Genomic DNA, 21,171 nt, shown 5'->3' with positions numbered 1-21,171 from the left:
AAATAGTCCCTTTAAAGGGCGGACCTTCTTCTATGTTTTTCATGGCTGTCTTCTACTGGTCCAGCACTGGCTTACCACGGTTTTGGATGTGCACGACCACATTACATACATCTGTTCAGTGTAAATATTTTTTTGAACTGTATTTGTGTGTAAACTATAACATACATCTGCGGATGCTCCGTCTCATTTTGGAACAGAAGGGGTCGATCTTTGGCACCTCGTCACCCTCTGCAGTCGAGCCGGGACTCTGGTCTGGGGACGAGGGGATGGGAGGAACTTGGTCCTGTGGTGACTTGGAGTTGTTGGGTGGGGGAGAGGTGGAAGGAGGAGGAGAGGAGGTGGTCGGAGTCGGGGTCTGAGGCGTCGGGGTTTGGGGGGTGTTGGCAGATGTGGGGCTGCTGCCAGCAGACTGGGAGGTGTTATTGTTGACGCTGGAGTTCGACAGAGGACTGGTTAGGTCGAGGCCTCCCACCCTGACGGTGCTGGGGGAGTGGAGAGAGAGTTTTCGTGTTCGGACAGGGGAGGAGGTGCGGGACGAGATGGACAGCGGAGGTGGAGAGGAGAACTTGCGGACGAGACGAGGAGATTTGTCGTTTGTGTGTTCGCCACTGCGGTTGTTCTGGTTGGTGGCGAAGAACAGCTCCAAAGACCTGAAAGGGGAGAAAAAGCAATGTGTTAGCAAAATAAGAGTCTATTTTAAAAGAAATGAAAAGAGAATGTGTGTAATTGCAGCAGCTCAAAAGAAGAGTTTCATCATTTTGTCAGTATTAGAGACATATATCTGGTTTAGAGTCAAAATACTGTGGATTCAGAATTTCTGATTTCACAGCACACTGGGGACTTCAAGACATGTTTTATTTGGGGCATTTAGCTAATGTAGTTATCCAGAGTGACTTATAATGAGTGGGCTCATACAGTGCAGTCAGAAGTTATTAGAGCAGTGACACAGTTTTTATTGTGTTGTGTGTGTACTCCAGCAAACTGGGTTTGTCTTTGAAGTTACCGTGCTAACTTTAAGCTTTCATTTAAGGGTGTTTACATCCACATATACACGGTTCCACAGTTTTAATGACCAGGAGGTAGTTGGACAAGTTAATATAAACCTAAATATGCTTTAATCGTTATCTTTATCGATTCAAAGGATGAACATAGTGGAAAATTTTGCAGCTTAAGAGCTAGATATTTCTGTCAGTCGGTGGTGACCAAAACAGAGCTAAAAAGGGAGTGAATATTGGACTTCGTCCAGTGAACATAACACGACTCCGAATGAATGCTAATGTAGCTCCGTGTCTACTGGTTGTGTAAAAAGCTAGGTACTTTGATTAAAGTCAGGGGATGAATGTTGCTGTTTAGCTCAAAAAAGTCATTGCTTATCTTAAAATTGTGGGTTTTAAAAAGGGTTCAAACTAACCTAGAAGTGTTCAGCAAATGTGTTTTATAGATTGCTTTATAGTAGGACTGTCAAAGTTAAAGTGATAATAACGCGTTAACGCAAATTTGTTTTAACGTCACTAATTTCTTTAACGCATTAATGCAACTTTGCGATTTTTAGGTTGTAGCGGGCTCAGATTTAAAACTAGAGTGAAGATACTGGTATCATATGAAACTGCAAAACCTAAAGAATCCATTGGTACCAGCCATGTCATACTAGCTTATCGGGAAGGAGGCTAAATAACAAATTTGAAAACTGTCATGTCCATTTTCAAAGGGGTCCCTTGACCTCTGACCTCAAGATATGTGAATGAAAATGGGTTCTATGGGTACCCACGAGTCTCCCCTTTATAGACATGCCCACTTTATGATAATCACATGCAGTTTGGGGCAAGTCATAGTCAAGTCAGCACACTGACACACTGACAGCTGTTGTTGCCTGTTGGGCTGCAGTTTGCCATGTTATGATATGAGCATATTGTTTTTATGCTAAATGCAGTACCTGTGAGGGTTTCTGGACAATATTTGGCATTGTTTTGTGTTGTTAATTGATTCCAGTAATAAATATATACATACATTTGCATAAAGCAGCATATTTGCCCACTCCCATGTTGATAAAAAAATGTGCGATTAATTTGCGATTAATCGTGATTGAATATTTTAATCGATTGACAGCCCTTCTTTATAGATTAGAGTAAAAAAAAAAATCATCAATCTTTTACTGCAGATTAAATCTGCAACATTTAAACGCCTTATTTACCAGGCAATGAAAGTGCAAAAGCTTTAATCAACAAGCATTTAATGATGACAAAACACTGCTCAGAGAGTCGTGTGTGCAGAGCTACATCAAGGGAGGAGTAACCATGCATAGATAAACACATCCATCATTTATTCACACAAGCAAGTTATTCAGCAGGAAATAAGAGGAACAAAATTGCATCCCAGATTGAGAGAAGAGGGGAAGGGAATGAAAGGCAGATAGAGGAAGGAAAGATGCGTGAAAAGCAGAGGGGAGGAATGCTGAAAAGCTCTGAAGCAAGCAGCGGGAGATGCTTAAGACGAGGACATAAAGCAGACTGAAGAGGAGCGACGAAAAAGGGATCGATATGAATGCGGAGAGGAAAAAACGGCCTTGAGGAAGTGATGCTCCACAGAAAGAACATGCTACAGACCAGCTGCAGATTGAACAAAACATTTCCCTTCTCCCATTCCTGTCGACATATCATCAACCGAAAGTGGTGCAAACTGGTGAAATTACAACCCCGGTGAGTTGTTCCATTCATATGAAGAGATAGAGAGCAGGTAGATTAAAAAGGAGAGGGGGAAGTCATGCATCAGTGAAGTGTCTGGCTGCGGTCGAAAAGTCTTTTTCTCTTAGGAAGGTTCCTAACGGAGTGAAATGACCCGGAAGTATTTAAGTAGCAGCCATGATAAGAGCTGTTTGAATCCTCTAAATGTTGAGGAAAGGTGCTTCAGTGCTTCCTTTCTTATCTCCTTTAGCATAGGATACACCGGACCATCCTTTACCAAAGGAAAGGAAATAATGCCGCCCCACCTTTCCTTGCGTTGTTCTAAAACAACGCACCATTCTGCCGTTCATGAAAACAAACAATATGCTTATATTGCATAATATTTTCATACATAAGTTGGGATTCATGTTGATAAATATGAGTGGACTGACAACTATTTTATTTACACTTAATTTCTATTTATTTATGTCGAACAAGTAACAAATAAGAATAAAACAAGACTTACAAATATAATGAACAGTAAACATATAGCTCTACACCTTCTCCATGATGCAAAAATAACTCAATATTTATCACATAAACTTTGTTGTAGGTTATTCCTTTTTTTATTTCAATTCCATATTTTTCACCGGTTGTCCTTGTTAGGTCAGATAATCCTTTATTATATGTTGATGTAAAGTGTTCCAGCAGCAGAAGAACCTGCAGTATCTCTGTCACGCACCGCTGGTGAAGCAGTCTGTCACTGAAAGAGATATTTAACAACGCATGGGGGGGGAAGCAGCGCCTTTTGTAGTCCATCTTCAGAACATTGTAGTTTCACCACGTCAGACCTGCATCACTAACATCCGCCGCCGTCGCATCATAATTAGAGCCTAGTGTAACTGCAGTCAGGTTCTCTCAACACCACAGTTGTCTTTTCCTTATGAATTCTCCTTCTCATCTTTCCTTGACCTCATGACGTTTTCCATCGAGGTCAAGGAAAAGGGGTTAGGGGTTAGGGGTTAGGGGTTAGGGGTTAGGGGTTAGGGGTTAGGGGCGGCTGCAGCTCAGTGGGTGGAGCGGGTCGTCCTTTAACCACAAGGTCGGCAATTTGAACCCTGGCTCCTACAGGCTGCATGTCGAAGCGTCCTTGAGCGAGACACTAAAACCCCAAGTTGCTCCCTTACAGCAGCCCACTGCTCCTAAAATAAACTAAACTTAAACTTGGACTTGAGGATAGGTTAAATGCAGAGGTCAGATTTCATGTATGTACCTGTATGTACTGTATATGACAAACAAAGGTTTCTGCTGAAAAGACATTAGGACGTAACTTCTTGACTTTTAGACCGCAGCCCTCGACCAGAGGAGAGGAAGACCAGGCAGGAAAAGTTGGAAAGAGACAGTAAAGAAGAGAGAGAGAGAGAGAGAGAGAGGAGTCGGTTACTTGGACTGATCCAGGGCTATCTTCTTGATCTTCAGACTGGAGTCGGGACAGATGGATGAGATGGACAGACGCTCAAATGAGTGGTTCTGCACCCTGTAGTTAGAGGGGACATGAAGAGACAAAGGGGAGGATGGATGACACAGAAAAATGATTAAATGGATGGGGGGGTGATGGTCGGATTGAGACATGAAAATGCAAACGCAGGAGATGTGACAGAGATAGATGGAAGGATGATGGATGAATCTCTTGGATGAGGAAAGGTGTGTTTGAGGAGGAAGAGGAGAGGAAGCGTGTGAGCGAGAGAACACCAGCATATGTTCAGTCTCCCAGATATTAGCACATGGGAGAAAAACCCAGTGTAAAGTGGATGCAGAAAGCTGTGTTAAAGTCATGCATCCATGTGGCCATGTAATTATCCATATCAGCGAGAGTCTCTAACTGGAAGGGGGAAAAAATTAAATGGGGGCACCTCTTTGATCAAGAAAAATAGAAAAACCGAGGGGCATTAGAGCCAACCAAAAGGGGGGACTTTGACTTTGAAATGCACTCTAATCATTTGTAAAAGTCGGAAACTGCAGTGCTCCAATCTTTGTCAACAAATGCTCATTAAAAGACGTGGAAAACTGGATAACTTGAAGATAACATGTGAAAGATGTAGCACACAAAAGAGCCATGAAATATAAATACACAAGGTTGAAGCAAGACTATGAGACTCCAACCATGCTAGCAGCTCTGTGAGGCTACGCTTACTTAGGCATAGCAGTGATTTGAGCCTAATGCTAACATCTGTATGCTGACAGTACACATGTATAGCCATAGACATATACACATAGACTCCTGCATCGTACATCAACGTGGACGCCATATTGGACAGGGCAAGACTGGCCTGTAAACACGTACAAGTGAACGGTGTGAAACTGCTGTTTTTCTGGATAAAAAGCACTATAACATCTAAATTTCTCAACTGACTTCAGTGAATCGTTTCATATTCAAGGGTTTACAACGTTAAGTTAAAGCTGCTTTAAAGCTGCAGTGGGTAGAAATGGAGCAAATATGATTACAAAAAAAAGTTATATTTATAAAACGGTCACTATATCCTGACAGTAGTGCACGAGACAGGTAATCTGAAAAAAATCATGTTCCTCTGTGTCCTCCGGTGCTCCTAACGGCATCTGCAAGATTTCACAGACTGGAGGAAAACAACCAATCAGAGCCGAGCTGGAGTCTGCCGTCTCTGAGCAGCTGTCAATCACTCGCGGACTCTGACTTATTAATCGATATTCTGTTACTGTAATGCTTATTTCTCTCCTCAAATGTTTTCAGAAACATCTTGTAGTGTACTGTTTAGCTGTAAAATGAGAAAGTTTGTGACCCGGCAGCCATGATGAGATCTGCTGAGGAAATACCAAGCACCGCCCACCAGCCGGAGCACAGCCAATAGGAACGCTCTCTCTCTGAAATGACTTGTGAACGACCTGAAAACAGAGCCATGAGGAGGAACAGAAGTCTAGTTTTCTCTCAGAACACTTGAATTACAATATGCTGAAAGGTTATTATGGAATTTTCTTCCCAATGAAGCCAAAAACATTCTGCCTACTGCAGCTTTAAGTAAAGGTTTAACGCCCCCGCTACCCTTCCTGCACACCTCTGGTCTCTGGATGGGTCCTCCCTGTTCTCCTCGGTGAATTAGGCTTTACATACAAACCTGCCCTTGGGCAGAGGAAAGGACAGAGCTTTTCCAGTTGAAAAGTTAAGTTAAGTTAAAGTCAAGGAAGGAATATAAACACACAATTCTGATGCAGCCAGAGACCTAATAAGAGAGAGAGAGAGAGAGAGAGTATGAATAAAGTAGAAAGAGAAAGAGAGAGAGAAACTCGTATATTCCTATGGCTGTGCCAAAAACCTTGTTGAATCATCTGTTCTGCTGGCCTCCACACACACAGGCTGGTATGTATTTCAGCCAGTATGTATTCAACCTTGTGGACAGAGAGTCCAAAACACAGACTACATCCAATAAAACACTCTCAGCACACCCATGTAACGCAGATACACATCCTACATATACTTCACACACTCTGTGTTTGTGAATGCATATATCTGTGTGTTTGCATCGTATGACCTGATAGGTATGGAGGAGAAGGGCTTCTTGTAGATGTCGGCCAGCTTGTCCATGACCACCGTTGCCGTGGTGAAAATCCTGTACGTGTGCAGGAAGGTGTTGAGGAAGTCTATGGAGAGGAAGCGCAGGTCGGTCAGCCTCTCGAGCAGCCGCTCCACGCTGGCGTAGCGGATCTGGGGGACCTTGCAGGAGTTGAGCGTCTTGCTGAAGCAAATGTCAACATCATCTTTATGGAGACGCATATCGGATCTGATGGACACACACGTACACACAAACACACACACACAATCGAGCATGGGTGACTGCTGGGCTGCTAAATAAGGAAAAGGTTATGAAAGTAGCTGAGCAAAAAACAGCCAAGTAAAAAAAATGAATAAAGAATAAATATATTCCAAAGAAGGACACTAAAAATAAGAGTGGATACCAAAGAATACTTTTGAGCAGAAATAAATAAATATATAAAAAAAGCATAATACATAACATACAGCGTTACAGTTTACAGTACATCAACACAACTGTAGCAATTCCACCCAGGTATGCAACACTGGCAGTAGGAGATGGGTGTTCCTATTCACACACACAAACATACTTACTTGATCATATGAGGCACAGTGACTTTAGAGTTCTCCTCAAATACACTGGTCATCAAGCCATTACAGCGGATATTATCAATACACTGCAGAGACAGAGAGGAAAATAAGATAAGTTAAGAGAGAATAAAGTGAAATAATGATAGTATGAGATGGAAAAGTGAGAATATTTGCAAGTTGTTCTCATGTTTGTTCGACCTACAGAATTTAAACAGCTAATTAGACAGTTGTCAGGCTATTAAATAGGCGTTATCAGTCGCTATAAGCCCCATAGATGTGGGTAAGTAGGGGCCTCCTACACCTACTAGTAGGTTTAATCATCTATTCACATGGTAGATCATTGAAAGAAGGTATAACACCCGGGCCATACAGAAAAGCTTAAGAACCGTGTGGTAATTTGTAAATAACAGTAATAATCCATAATTAAAACCCTGTGCTTTATTCATTCATGGAGCCCTGCAAGTCACTGCATGTTCTACAACACTGTCCTGTAAATATTTCAGAACAAAAGCCTCGTGTTAACAAATTAAGTAATTCTCTCCACAGAAAAAAAACCTGCTAGAGCGCTTTTATTTTGAAACAGAAGCAGGAAGTGTTGATTTAAATCATGCAGCCTGTGTGGATGCCGTTTGTCATTTTACAGCTAAACAGTAGACTACAGGTGAGAAATAGGCATTACAGTAACAGAATATTGATTCATATTTGATCAGTGCTGCTTAGTTTGACCGTTTGGTTGGACTTCGTGAGTGATTTACAGCTGCCTCTGTTGAATGAACAGCGAATAGGAACGCTCTCTCTCTCTGTAATGACCTGTGATTGGTCAAAGTCTCCCGTCACGGGCTAGATTTTTTAAAGCCTGAAAACAGAGACATGAGGAGGAGCAGAAGTCTAGTTTTCTCAGTCTCATTCAGTCTTCTCTTATTATGGAATTTTTGCCCAATGATGCCAAAAACATTCTGCCTACTGCAGGTATAAGTTTTGTTTTCATTTTTACAACGTAGTAGGCGCAGTAGGTCCCTATGGACCCACATCTATGGTGCTTATAGCGACCGATAACACCTACTTAATGGCCTGATAACAGTCGAATTGGGTGATGATGGGTGGAGTCTGTAACACCATTAATCATCAGAGATTTAGTGATTTACTTTGAAATAATCTTTAATTGTTTATCTGTGCGCTCCCACTGAATTAAAACAAATGCTGAGAAATATTTCAAAAGTCAGGTTGATTGAGGAATTGAGGAAAAAAGAAGCCATTTTAAACTGTGAGTGTATTTTTTTGTCTGATAAGAATTAATCCAGTGTGATATGCTTGTACGGTGCTACTCTGTTTGTGAAGCACCGAGGCAGCGAACTGAACTCGCCGCCCCGGGGGAACTGCACCCGCGTCTGTGTTTACTTATCACTAAGCCTTCTCAATGCCCAGCGGAGACTCGCTCCCGCTATTTGGTGGTTCTTGTTATGCTGTGTGTTTGTCTGTCTGTGTGTGTGTGTGCGTGCGTGCGTGTGTGTGTGTGTGTGTGTGTGTGTGTGTGTGTGTGTGTGTGTGTGTGTGTGTGTGTGTGTGTTTGTGTGTTTGTGTGTTACCTGGCTAATATCACTGGTCCACGCCGCCTTCTCCTGCCGCGACGGTGCCAGTAACACCACAGTGAATGAAGGTGTGTCTGCTGGCTCCACTACCAGCTTAAAGTCCAGCTGGCCAAACACCTGACCGCCAGCTTTAGCTGTGTGATGGAGGGAAGAGAAACAGCTTTTACAGTGCAGCAATCCTCTTAATGATGATGATGGTAAAAAAGAAATGCTTGTGCTTGTACACACACACACACACACACACACACACACACACACACACACACACACACACACACACAGAGGGTTAATTAAGTGGACCTGCTATCTCCATCCTACGCACCCCCGAGGCTTTAGTGTAAAGGTGTGTGTTGAAGTGTGCACATGATTGTCTCAGCACTTGTGTGTGTGTGTGTGTGTGTGTGTGTGTGTGTGTGTGTGTGTGTGTGTGTGTGTGTGTGTGTGCGTGTGTGTGTGTGTGTGTGTGTTTCATCAATCTCCCTATTTGCATCCTCAGAAGAAGAAAAAAAAAAATAATGGACAAAGATCATCAATGTCAAAAGATTAAAACCTGACATTTAAAGGGGTGAGCATCTGATATTTAAAGGGGTGAGCATCTGATATTTAAAGGGAAGTAATTTCAGGACACTTATCGTCTGACACCTAATTAACCTCCGTGAGTGGTGAAGGGCCTAAATGAGCCAATAAGAGCTGCTGCCTGTGTGTCGACCAGCGTAAACTTTAGGGCTACTATCACAATACTTGGGTGCCGATTCGATATGTATTGCGATTTTTAAGTATTGCAATAAAAAAAATCGTGATACATAGGTGAATCGATTTTTCCCCACCCCTAGTAAACTTACACTCCTCGTCGCTGGCATCTGGTTCCTCTATGAGGGTGCAGTCAATCAGGGACAAAACTCCACCTTGCTGTAAGAGTTTAATTATAACAACAGTTAATTTTGGTTCAAAGTTGCGATCAATTAAAAAGTGAATTTCCACTCTGAGGCTGAGATGTTCTCACCTTGAGAAGGTGCAGTTTCCCCCCGGAGCTGCGCGTGCAGACGAGGAAGTGTTTGGTGAAGAGGAAGCACTGCCGTTCCCCTTCCTTCTTCAGAGAGAGGGCACCCAGACGGACCTTGCTCAGCTTCCCTCGCTCCACCGACGGCAGCTGGATCAGAGAGCCTGAGGAGCAGGAGGGGCACAGGATTACATTACATGTCATTAAGCTGACACTAAGCTGAGGGCGGTGTTTGCTAAGCATCTGCAGCGGCACAAACATACACGTGTAAAAGCCACATTTCTGTACTCGCTTCTACACACATGTATTTTGAGTGTGCACCTGGCAGAGCTGTGTCACATTTTAGGGGATCTATTAGCAGAATGCAGATCTATCTATCTAGCGGTAGTCGATGTTACCGGTGTTACATGGTGTGTGTGCATACTCCGACTACATTACATACCCATCGCTTTTTTTTATAGAACTAAAACCCATTTAGTTCATTTTCACGAATCAGTGGCGTGTTATCAATACATAGTCGGACAACGGAGGCTACAAACTGAAAGTGAAAGTGAAAGTGTCTCAGCACAGAGTCAGATTTCACACACGGGATGAGAGAGAGTTGACAGACAAGGCGATGGCGGAGGATTTGGTGTCAAAGTAAAAAGCAAAAGTGCAATATATTTGGCAATATTTCAGATGTAAACCCAGTGCTATAAGGGAACCATAACGTCAATGATGCAATCGCCGTGTGGAGGATGGAGCGGTCACAGCCGGTGTGCGCTGCGCAGCGGCACCAGGTGGAAACCTGCGACCTCGCAGCGAAAGCTCGACCGGAGAGGCCAGACACACAGCAACCCGACATCAAAAGATCAAAGTAAACGCTTTACAGATATTGACCGCGTCTTTTCTTGTAAAATGTCCGGTGTAACCAGTAACGCCTAGTTTTCAGTAGTTTATAATCACCTGAAACTAAGAATCGTTGTGTTTTCGTTATCTATCTACGTTATCTTTCTTTCCTATCTATATAGGGAACAGGTCCTCTTCACAGAGTCCGACATGTTGCTCTGACATGTTTCTACAGTAACACTGGCTTTGGCATTTGGCATTTTTGCGCTACCTGTAGGCCAGCGTAGTTCCCCAACACGTTTTGAAACTGTGGTAACGTGAGCTGCAGAGTGAAAAACCGTGGAACCGCCAGCAGCCGTCTGACGTCCGTTGCTCTTAAAGTAGACTTATTAAGGTAAGGATGGCCTCTGAGCGAGGTGAACAGCGTTACCGCGGTTTTGGTGGCTCACGTTACTGCAGTCTAGGAAACAGAGGTCACCTAAATCCTACAGACTGTACTTTTAAAACAGACAGATTCAGTGGCATAAAACTGAATCTCTGCTTGAAGCAGTAAGCTTGGATCAAGAGAAGACGTGCACTGTCAAAACTGGTGTCAGCACTGAAGGCGTAAGTGACAAATCAATGTCATTAGGGTTTGCACACTGTAGCAATTAGCACACTTCTTAGCACACATGGTACAGATATGGTTCAGTGTCTTTCTCAGGAGCACATCAACAGTGTGAAGATTTTGCAGGTCTTGGAGACAGAGACAGTCCAATTAAGACAATGGATCCTTATTGGACTGTCTTTCCAACCACTTATTATATGAAGTAATGGCTGATAAATAGGCTACAGTACGATTTATGTGGTATATTTGAGATTAAGGTGATCAAGAATGACTTTGTTTTGTTAGATTAGGCAGGCTGTTGGTTCTGGCACCATGACTCCACACTGAGGCTTTAGCATACACCAGTGATCACAGACAATCCCTTTATCTTCACAGTAATAGAACTTGTAGTTGCTTTAAATACATTTTTACATTACATTAATTTGATGTACGCTTTTACCCAAAGCAATTTGCAATTGCAAAACGTGCACTGAAAGTGAAGACAGTACAGTAAGTGCTTAGAGGTGTCATTGAGTAAAGGGAAATTGGTTTAATCTGAAAGTTTAATATAGGAAACTACAAAAATTTATATAAAATTCAGGTTTGAACTGCTTGGGAATGATTCATTAGGAAGATATTCTTACTTTAAATGATGCTAGTTGTTACTATCGTTCAGAATAATGTCTTTGAGAAGTTACAGCCAATTTGTAGAATCACATTTTCACCGGGCAAGCTCACAGAGAAACAAATCTCCCCCAGTGGAAACTATTACAGTAGTTAAAGTCATGATTCAGTGACTGAGCTCCACCGAGGTACCGTGTCTGTGCTCTCAGATCAGGAGCTTTTCCCGGCAGTAAGAGCCTGTCGGGAAAAGCTCCAGAGCTCTGCTGTCTGCTGAGCAGTGACTTACCCTGCCTGACGAAGGTCTGGCTGGTATCCAGCAGGATGTCACAGCCCTCCACTATCATCCTCTCTATGGCCAGGTTCTTACGGATGTTCTCCGTGTCGCTCACCTCGTCGTGCATCACTCTGGCCACACACAAACGCGCCAGTTAGTTCAAAGTTCAATATCAAAACGTATCAGGAAAGTTCTGCGGTCCCGACACATACCTGGACAGTTCCTCTAATTTGGACTTGGCGAATTCAAGACTCTTGCGCTCCACATGCTCATGAGGCGTGTGTGCCAACAACTCATGCAAGGTGATGATGTAACGAGGAATCTTGTAGGAGAGAACAGCAATGTGAATAAAAGGTTATTAAAACATATAAATGAATTGACAATGCATTTGTGCTCCGGTATGTTTGTGAATCTACCTGGAACATGGGGTACGTGAGGAAGGTCTCCAGCATCCTTCCCTCACAGGCGGCGTTGGACTCGTACTGTTTCAGCAGCTTGTCAAAGTCTCTGTTCTGCTTGCAGTTGGCCAAAACCTGCAGGCTGTACTGATGGTTACGCACAAACTCCTGATAGATGTTCAGCATCGGCAGCAGGATGTCAAACAGGTCAGCTAGAAGCAAAAACACACATACACACATATATACAGTTTAAATACTATTATACAGCACAGTATGTAAGTGACATGACGGGATGTATTTACCACTAGCAATTCATCTCATCACAAATCATCAAGTCAAATAGCAAAAGGAGTAAGTCTCTTTATAATAATATAATACATAAATCATTAATTAAGTACTATAAAGTTAAAGTATACAACTAAAAAGCAGAGATGCTCAAGTCATGCTTCGTGTCGGGGTGCGGCATTGCCCTGTCAGGATTTATTTCACAACAATGACCGACCTGTACATTATCCCTTACTTTTCGCGTTAACTTTGACAGCCCTAGTAGCTACATATACATACTGAACATACAAAATACATATTTGCAGAACTGTCTATGAACGGCCATGATGTTTAATGTTTAATTTTTGTGCTACGTTAGTGAAGTAATTGCGGCATGGCTCCATCTCCTGGAAAGTCAAGTCCATTCAGTTTCTGTGGTTTGATGTCACAAAAGTTGACAGAAATTCATGTTGTCTCCTTTTTTTCTGTAGTGATATATAGTTTTTTTATTTAGTTTCAGTTTAGTAAAAATAGTTTTCACTGATTATTTTCATTTTAAGTTTTAGTTTTAATTTACTATAATAATCCTGATTTATAAGTAACTGCTGAAAACAGCTGAAATATTTCATTATCATATTAAAACGACTCCATTTGGAGTCAAAATTATATAATTTAGTTCTTTTTTTATTGATTTTATACTGTGCACAATGGTAGAATGTGATGATACACAGGGTAGATGTCACGGCCAAAGGCTCCATTGTGGTCACATAGCCTCCTGTAGTGGATATCAGTAGTATTTTATAGTCAGATTCCCTTTCAAGAGGTAGAAAACCCATTTGGCACACTTTAGGTATCCAAGTGGCCAAATGGAGAGTCCTCCTGGTCCTATCCTGACTAAAACCTTTGCAGAATCTATGTGCTTTGTGTTATTTATATCTGCTTTGGCACAGTTGTAGTTAAGGAGTTGTTGAATGAATTCAGTGGCATCTCTGTGCATGGCATCATTGCTCTAATGGTGTTATCCACCATCTAATCTAGAAAACATTTTAGGCGAGGATAAAAATTAAAATTTTTCCTTTGGTTCATCACAATTTACTCAAACATAGTAACAGTCACAATGTTACTGACACTAGGGATGAATTCTCTGAGGTCTTACCTATCCATAGAGACCAAGATCATGCATATAGACCTGGTAGTGGTGGAGCTATTCTTGATTTATTTTGTGTATGTCTGTCTAGGCGAACCACACCTTCCAGCACCCTAGGGCTTACGAGGTTAAAGAATGAATATAGCCTGATTTATTAGACACTCTGGATGAAGTAGATGTTACGTCCTGATTGAAAGGATAAAAGGATGAAAACAGTGCAAGAAACAGATTGAAAGATCCTTCATTACATCAGTCACAGATGGATGCTTCTATTCATTTGAACATAATCTGTGTGGGGTTAAGAGCATGCTGTATTGGAGGCTAAATATTTTAAGGAAACAAACAATCTTTATTGAGGAATTGATTTGATGTAAAACACATCAAAATTCAATTCAGCGTCAGCCTGAAGCGCAGCGTCAGATAAGCGTGTTTAATCAGTCGACCCCTTTTCTTTTTGAAGTTGTCACAAGTAATCTGCTGTCGTGTCTTTCAGCGGTCTATCTCCTAGGTGATGCTTATCGGTCAAGGGGGGGGGGCTTCTGTTTTAGGAGGTGAATTTGTGGGATGCCTTCTGGTCTGGGTCGTCATTGTCTGTCAAGACAATCAGCGAGCTCGTTGCAGACGGAGATAGGGAAACGAGCGTGTGTGTGAATGGGGCAGTAAAACGTCAAGACTGACGTTTGAATGACACAAGCTGGACCACTGAAAACCTGACCTTGATGTCACTGCGCGGCTGCAGAGTGTTTGCATACTGTGTGTGTTTGAGTGTGAGGCGAAGTGACAGCTTACCCAACACCAGAGTTGGCCAGTTGGCTATCCTCGCCTTCAAGCCTTGATGGAAAATCTCATGTAGGAACATGATGGTCTCACTGTGTGAAAACAAAATGATATTTTATTGTTTGTTTGTTTAATCCTCAGTATTTGCCTCTGCTCGTGCCTCCAGAATAATTAACACTTGAGTGATTCAGCTAATAGCAAAGATGGACAGAACATCTACACACCTGTTGAGGAAGATGCTGCTGACATCGTCGTGGTTGATGGGGGGTTTCTTGGAGCTGGCGGCCATCCTCAGAGGTCTGAGGAAACAGTTGACCAAGATGGAGAGCTGGTGGACGTACCTGTCATCAAACACACGGACAATCAGAAAAACAGTCACATGTATCACTAGATAATGTCTGGGTTTAGACTTAAACAGTGAGATATAGCAGATTCCCCGGCAAAGTTATAGAAATATCTTCAAAATGTGCACAGTATATGAGCAAATAGTGACAAATATAAAGACATTGTTAAAATGATGTCTTACAGTTGGATAAGAACATTTCCTGATTTTATTTGTTCGAGCTGAGAGTGATTATTATTCGATTAATTGTGCAGCCCTAACCGGAGGTTGCCGTTTGGTTATGGCACGTACTGCAAAGGTTGCCAACAGTGTCAACTTTTCTAGAGTGTGTGCTGCTGCTGTACTCCATAATGTATTGACATACTCTGTCTCTGCCTCCACCATGTTGAAGACGATCTGGTTCCTCTTCCTCATGCTCTCGGCGTGAGGAGAGCAGATGTAGTCCTGGACGATGATCTTCCACTTCCTCCGACAGAGCCACCCACGCATGAAACTCTGCACCTGAGGACGTACAAACCAGGTAGCTTTTAGACACAGTCACACACACATGGAGCGTACATACTGTGCATGCAACACTTCCCAGGTAAGACACAAGGATTACAGAAGAGAAAATCACATGAAGCCAACAGTAAGTAGAAAAATATTTATTCACCTTTTTGATCTTTTTGATATCCGGGTCTTCATTTTCATTGTTGACATGGTAAGGCCGCATTCGCTCCTTAGTTTTGTTCAGAGCTATAATCTTTAAAGAGAGATTCAGTCACAATCAATATGAGCATAATGTGGATGACTAAATAGCGGCACAAAACACACATTAAATTACAGTAAAATCACATTAAGTAAAGGATAATGTACAGCAAGCCGGTCATTGTTGTGAAATAAACACCAACAGGGAGTGGAGCGATCTTGCATCGCCCTGAAGGGGTTTATTTCACAACAATGAGTCGCTAGCTGTACATTATCCCGCTTGTTACAAAGCTGTACGGTCTGTTATAAAGAAATAACAGACTGCAGAGCGCCGTGATTGACCAATCAGAATCGAGTATTCAACAACGCCGTGTAATAAATAGAAACAATGGTCTACTGAGGTAGAGTAGGAAGTCATTATTCAAAAGGATATTATATATATTTCCTAAAGGGAAGTAATTTGGTTGAAGGTTGAATGTGTGATAGTCATGTTAGTGTGTTTGCTGCACGAGATCGACATCAGACTTCCTTTTCTTTGACACTCTAGCGCCTTCATTCAGAAAGGGAGAATGACCGGCTGCTATCAGCTGCTGGCAGTAGGCAAATGAAGGCTTTGATGCCCTTGATTACCTGCAGTGCATTGTGGAGCGCAGCGGGTACTGACGACGACGTATAATCCTCTGCAGATTAATATATTTATAGCACAAACCGATCTATGGAAACCATAATGTCAAGGCCTTTTAAAGACGTAATCTATCTAATTATGACAGTTCTCCGCAGCCGTGAAATACTCTCTTCAGACTGCTGCGTCAGATTCGTTGTCGCAGGTGAGAAAAGCTGGCTGAAAGTTCATCTTCCACACATCACAACGGGAATACACCAGGCAAGATACTCAAAAATGTTATTAAGCCGTGGAAAAAAAAAAAAAATCTCATTTCACATAGTAAACCTAATAATAAATATCACCACGTCTCTTTAAATAACAGTGATGACTAACTTCAAACGTAGCTGGTAAAAGGGTTTTCTTGGCAACGCTATGTTGAAATGAACCCAGCCTGCAGAGGTTGTCTCTAGTACTATATTACTTCCACCTATTTGCTTTTCTACCTCCAGGCCTCCAGACGACATCATCATGAAAGATGAAACCAAAGCAAAGCCACACACACACTTTCATCTTCATTTCCTTACTCACCAGCGCTACCATGCAAATGGCAGCAGAGAGGAGCCGGCCTGCCAACTGTTGACAGTTACAGTGGCTAGTTGGTTTAATTATTCATAAACACAGAGCAACACACACGTAAACAAACAAACCAGAGTGTGTTTTAATGAGATGGATCACCGACCGGCTCTCAAAGTCTAATCCCTTTTTCATGAGAAGCCCAATTACACAGGCAGATGTTTCCTTATATCTTTTGTTTTGCATTTTCATTATCAACTGTAATGTAACCGGTGAGATATGATCACAGCGTGTAGCGACGAGAGGCGTCCACACTTGTTAATCTGAGGGAGAATTACAGCTTAAAGCAGTAGCAGGCTAAACACAGTGTTATTTCTTCAGACAGCCGATACAAGTATTTATACGAGCCATTATTGACACAGATGAGCCGAGACAGAGCTGGAAATGGCGGCGGAGCTGTGATTTATGGAGATGTTAGCAGCTGGCCCAACAATCACCCAGCTTCCCTCAAGGCCAACGGCTGCTCAGACCACAACTCAGTTTCAATCAGGCACATGTTTATTAGGGCCTAGACGATTTACCTATCTCCCGATTCAATACTATCACGATACTTGGGTGCCGATTCGATATGTATTGCGATTTATTGTACTTTTTTAACGCTAGACCATTGAAAAAAGTTGAATCATACACTTTTAGGGACCTTTACTTTGGAAAATATCTTAATTAATACAGTAAAAATGTTTGATTTTCAGCATGTATGTAATCAGAGATGTCCTGAAGGCAAATATATCAACCCACAAATCAAAGAATAAAGACATTTCCCTCATAAATTAGTGGTATTTTCTATTTAATTTATAAGGGACATGTCATGTTTCATACTTCTGGTGAATATAATCCAATCAATCTTATTTCCATATATGTATTTTGTATATACAGTTCCCTTTGTTAACACCTTATTTTGAAAACCTGACATAGTCACACGTGTCTACTTCCTCTAACTTCTCCAAGTCCGTCTCTAGCTCTCCCGTCAGCTCCGTTCTCTTTATCCATCCATGGTCGGCTCCATCGGGGCCGTTTGAATGCATTTAACATAAATGTAAGTATATGGGTGCTCTACAGTTGTAGCGTCGGCCCATTTGACCACGGAGGTGAGAGTGACGGCCGACTCCTGTCCATGACGGAGTAAGCATGCAGCTTTAGCCGTGATGTCTAGCTCTGCTTTTCCTGCAATGTGTGAAACCCAAAGTGTTTCCATACTTTACTGGATGTGTAGTGATTACCACGTTGGATTTAACATGTGAGGGTGCAGGTCGTATCCCAGGTCGTAGACCCTCTAGGTCCCCAAATGGTTTGACTGATTTAGAAAGTTTCTTCACATTTGTGCTTTAGGTAAGCCCAGAGAACACCAAAGGACATTAAAAGTTTCAGTTGTGGGTACACATGGTCTATTTTACTCATGAGTAATACCAAAATACTAACTTCCCTCCAGGAAACTTTCACAAAAAAGGTCAGTTTTATGTTGCGCCCAATACACACTCATTTTTGGCTGGGAAATACTGAATGGTTGAAATCATGAATAAACAAAAAAAAATCGAATATTAATATATATTTATATATCAAGATATGGCAAATTAATGCAAAATCATATATCAAACTGTGCTCCACTGTTTTGCATTAAACAAACTGTTCGTAAATGTGCAAAACAATGTGACTGACAGTGACGTCAGGATCCAGAGTAGCTCACTTATTGTTTGCTTCTATTGATCTAATTACCATAAACCAGTGATTACCGGCTGTTGTGTGAGAGAAAGAATTGTAATTAGTTCAGATTAACAGCGTCGTAGAGGTCAGTTGTGTTTTATCAAATCAAATCAAATCAATTTATTTTTGTATAGCGTCAAATCACAACAGAAGTTATCTCAAGACGCTTTATATGTAGAGCAGGTCTATGACCGTACACCATAGTTTTGAGACCCAACAGGATCCACCAAGCGCACTGTGGCCAGGAAAAACTCCCCGATTACTGGGAAGAAACCTGGAGCAGAACCGGGCGCAGGGCGGGCGGCCATCTGCCGAGACCGGCTGGGGGGACAGATAGATAGAGTGAGAGAGAGAGAGAGAGAGAGAGAGAGATAGAGAGAGAGAGATATAGAAGCAGCCACAATAGCAGTCTAGCAGCTGTAATAACTAATACAAGTAGGGCTGATAACACAAAACCAATAGTGGTGGATGGAAAGAGTGATAATACAACTATCGGAAAGCCAGCACTGTCCAGCATCTCTCCTCAGTACGTCCATGTGTGTTGGTGTGGGACGTCCCTGCGATCGATGCCCGTGCATTGGTTCCTGCAGCATCAGCATGCTTGCTGGGAGCTCTTGATTTTATGTGTGTTTGTGTGTGTGAGCGCGCATGTCTGATTTATCCTGCTGTGACGGCGTAGCAGAAACGTGTTGCGTTCGATAAGCGTAACGGTTTAGCAGCAATTTGCAAGGAAGCTGATGGGATGTCTTTATTGAGCGGTGGGCTTCTCCTCCCACACTCAGAGAGAATGAGCACCGCTCACACCCACTCCTCCTCCGCTGCCATAAACACAGCTGTGAGAAGAGAAGACACACACACTGCATACCCATAGGGATACATATATATATATATATATATATATATATATATATATATATATATATATATATACTGTATATGGCAGCAGAGTTGTGTGGGCGTGTTGGTGAGTGAGTGAGTGAGTGATGCCAGCTTTATGTATTCACATACTTGCCAACCTTGAGACCTCAAAAATAGGGAGGATTTCTAAATCAAATCAAATTAGAGTTTCAGAGACTTTGTTTACTGCATTCTGGTGACTTTTAAAGAATGAAAATTAAATAAAGTACACTGCAACAGCATTTTAAATTTTTAGTACTTTTAATCTTACTTTTAATTCTCAGGAAAGAATACAGAATAATTCGCCCCTCTGGCATGAATTTGTGTGAATCTCTGGTAGGAAACTAGGCTAATATTCATCAGTTTTAATGCATTCATTACCTCCGCCAAGGCCGAAGGCCTAGGAAGGAGGTTATGTTTTCATTGGCGTTGGTTTGTTGGTTTGTTTGTCTGTCTGTCTGTCTGTCTGTCCGTTAGCAGGATTACTCGCGATGGATTTCAGTGTAATCTTTTGGAGTGGTCGGGTGTAGCACAATGAACAATCCATTAGATTTTGGTGGCGATCCAGATCATGATCCGGATTAAGGAATTTTTTTAAGGATTCCGAACAGCCTGAGCATTAAGACCACAGGGTATAACACATGCACAGTGTAACTGATGATGCATTGATGACGAGTGACCCTGCCTCCTTCTGTGAGCAGAGAGATACGTGTGTGGATGTGTGGCGAGACATCGAGGTGCGGCTGCAGCTGCTGGCCGTCCGCAGTGAGAGAGAACATAGCGGTAGTTTACGGGATGAGAGACAACGTAGTGTAACGTTATACAGACATAACAAGGCTGCTGAATGAGAGAGGCATCCGCCGATACGTTACATGGAAACACACAGTGTTAATAATAAGCCGACCAGCTCACGGTACCGCCAGCTGTGAGCTGTGATCTGTTTTTAAAGTCCCGCACCTTGGTGGAGGTCTGCGCTCTCCGAGTGCCATTCTAGTTCATTTTTTTGCCCCTGCTTGAGTATTTCTCTCTCTTAGTACTCTTCATTTCTCTCTCCTCTCACTCACTGAAGGTCCTTTCAGACACAACGCAACAACGGCACCACTGCGCCCTGAAACCTGTTATTTCCAATGGTTTGCGCCACGCCACTGCAGCTTCTTGCTGCATCGAGTAAAGCCCAACTTTGGTAGCTGCACGTTGTGATGTGCGGCGAGTGCAGCTCAAACCGTGTTGTGTCTGCGAGTAAACAACATTAGGTGTGGCTGCATTGTTGTGTGGGTGGAAACAGTAGGGCTTACACACGCTGTACAGCGCCAGAAACAGGTTGAGATCACGAAAAGAAAAAAAGGTGTGAAAATCCGTCATAAATCGTGAGAAATATAGGAGAATTGTGACCCCGGGACGAAACCGAGAGAGGGCAATGAAAAACGTGAGTCTCCAGGGAAAATATGGAGGGTTGGCAAGTATGTGTATGAATACCGTTTTTCAATGTCTGTAAAACAATGAGGTAGAAACAAGTTTTTGGGAAATGTAGTCTTGCAGGTTCCCTGTGGAGATTTTGACCACCTGTAGCGCTATAGAGCAATGTTTTTATTAGTGGGTCCCTGTTTTATTTGTATCGTTCAAGCGCAGACAAGACAAATATGCAAACGCAACACATTTCTGCCTCCGGTTTCATGTTATTCCGCTGATCAATAATAGTCAGCGGTATCGCTCAAAGACATGCAGTAATGCACCAACAAAGGCAGGGAAGAAGAAGACTGCAAGCATGTAAATATGGATGTAAACAATGCACAGATTAAAACATTAAAGAAAGTAACTTTGCAAATGTTTTATGAGGAAGGAAATGCATTTGTTAGACGTCAAGGATACACACAATGCGTTTGAGTAACAGTTAATGTTAACGTCAATGTGTTTGTTCACGAGAAAACTCAAAAAACAGTCTCTTTTTACTTTGAATTGAATATGAGTCAATACCCCGACGGGAATACAACATAAAACTAAACCTG

General features: G+C 42.2%; 1 protein-coding gene across 5 annotated transcripts in view; it reads right to left on the bottom strand.

Moving 5' to 3' along the window:
• Positions 1-21,171, bottom strand: part of rasgrf2b (Ras protein-specific guanine nucleotide-releasing factor 2b) — a 61,433-nt gene that overhangs the window by 15,608 nt on the left and 24,654 nt on the right. For 2 of the 5 annotated variants that reach the window (XM_074639391.1, XM_074639392.1), the window contains exons 4-17: positions 15,296-15,385; positions 15,008-15,144; positions 14,525-14,641; positions 14,313-14,392; positions 12,131-12,324; positions 11,927-12,036; positions 11,727-11,845; positions 9,406-9,566; positions 9,245-9,311; positions 8,400-8,536; positions 6,817-6,899; positions 6,224-6,472; positions 4,105-4,197; positions 166-650 (exon numbers count right to left, since the gene is read on the bottom strand). In XM_074639391.1, coding sequence (XP_074495492.1) covers positions 166-650; positions 4,105-4,197; positions 6,224-6,472; positions 6,817-6,899; positions 8,400-8,536; positions 9,245-9,311; positions 9,406-9,566; positions 11,727-11,845; positions 11,927-12,036; positions 12,131-12,324; positions 14,313-14,392; positions 14,525-14,641; positions 15,008-15,144; positions 15,296-15,385 — 2,122 coding nt within the window. The remainder of the gene's footprint in view (positions 1-165; positions 651-4,104; positions 4,198-6,223; positions 6,473-6,816; positions 6,900-8,399; positions 8,537-9,244; positions 9,312-9,405; positions 9,567-11,726; positions 11,846-11,926; positions 12,037-12,130; positions 12,325-14,312; positions 14,393-14,524; positions 14,642-15,007; positions 15,145-15,295; positions 15,386-21,171) is intronic. The other 3 variants (XM_074639394.1, XM_074639395.1, XM_074639393.1) reach the window with 2 other exon arrangements.

The sequence above is a fragment of the Sebastes fasciatus genome, chromosome 6, assembly GCF_043250625.1.
Source record: "Sebastes fasciatus isolate fSebFas1 chromosome 6, fSebFas1.pri, whole genome shotgun sequence".
NCBI lineage: Eukaryota > Metazoa > Chordata > Actinopteri > Perciformes > Sebastidae > Sebastes > Sebastes fasciatus.
Note: the sequence above shows the minus strand (reverse complement) of the source record. Positions and strands in the feature narration are given on the sequence as shown.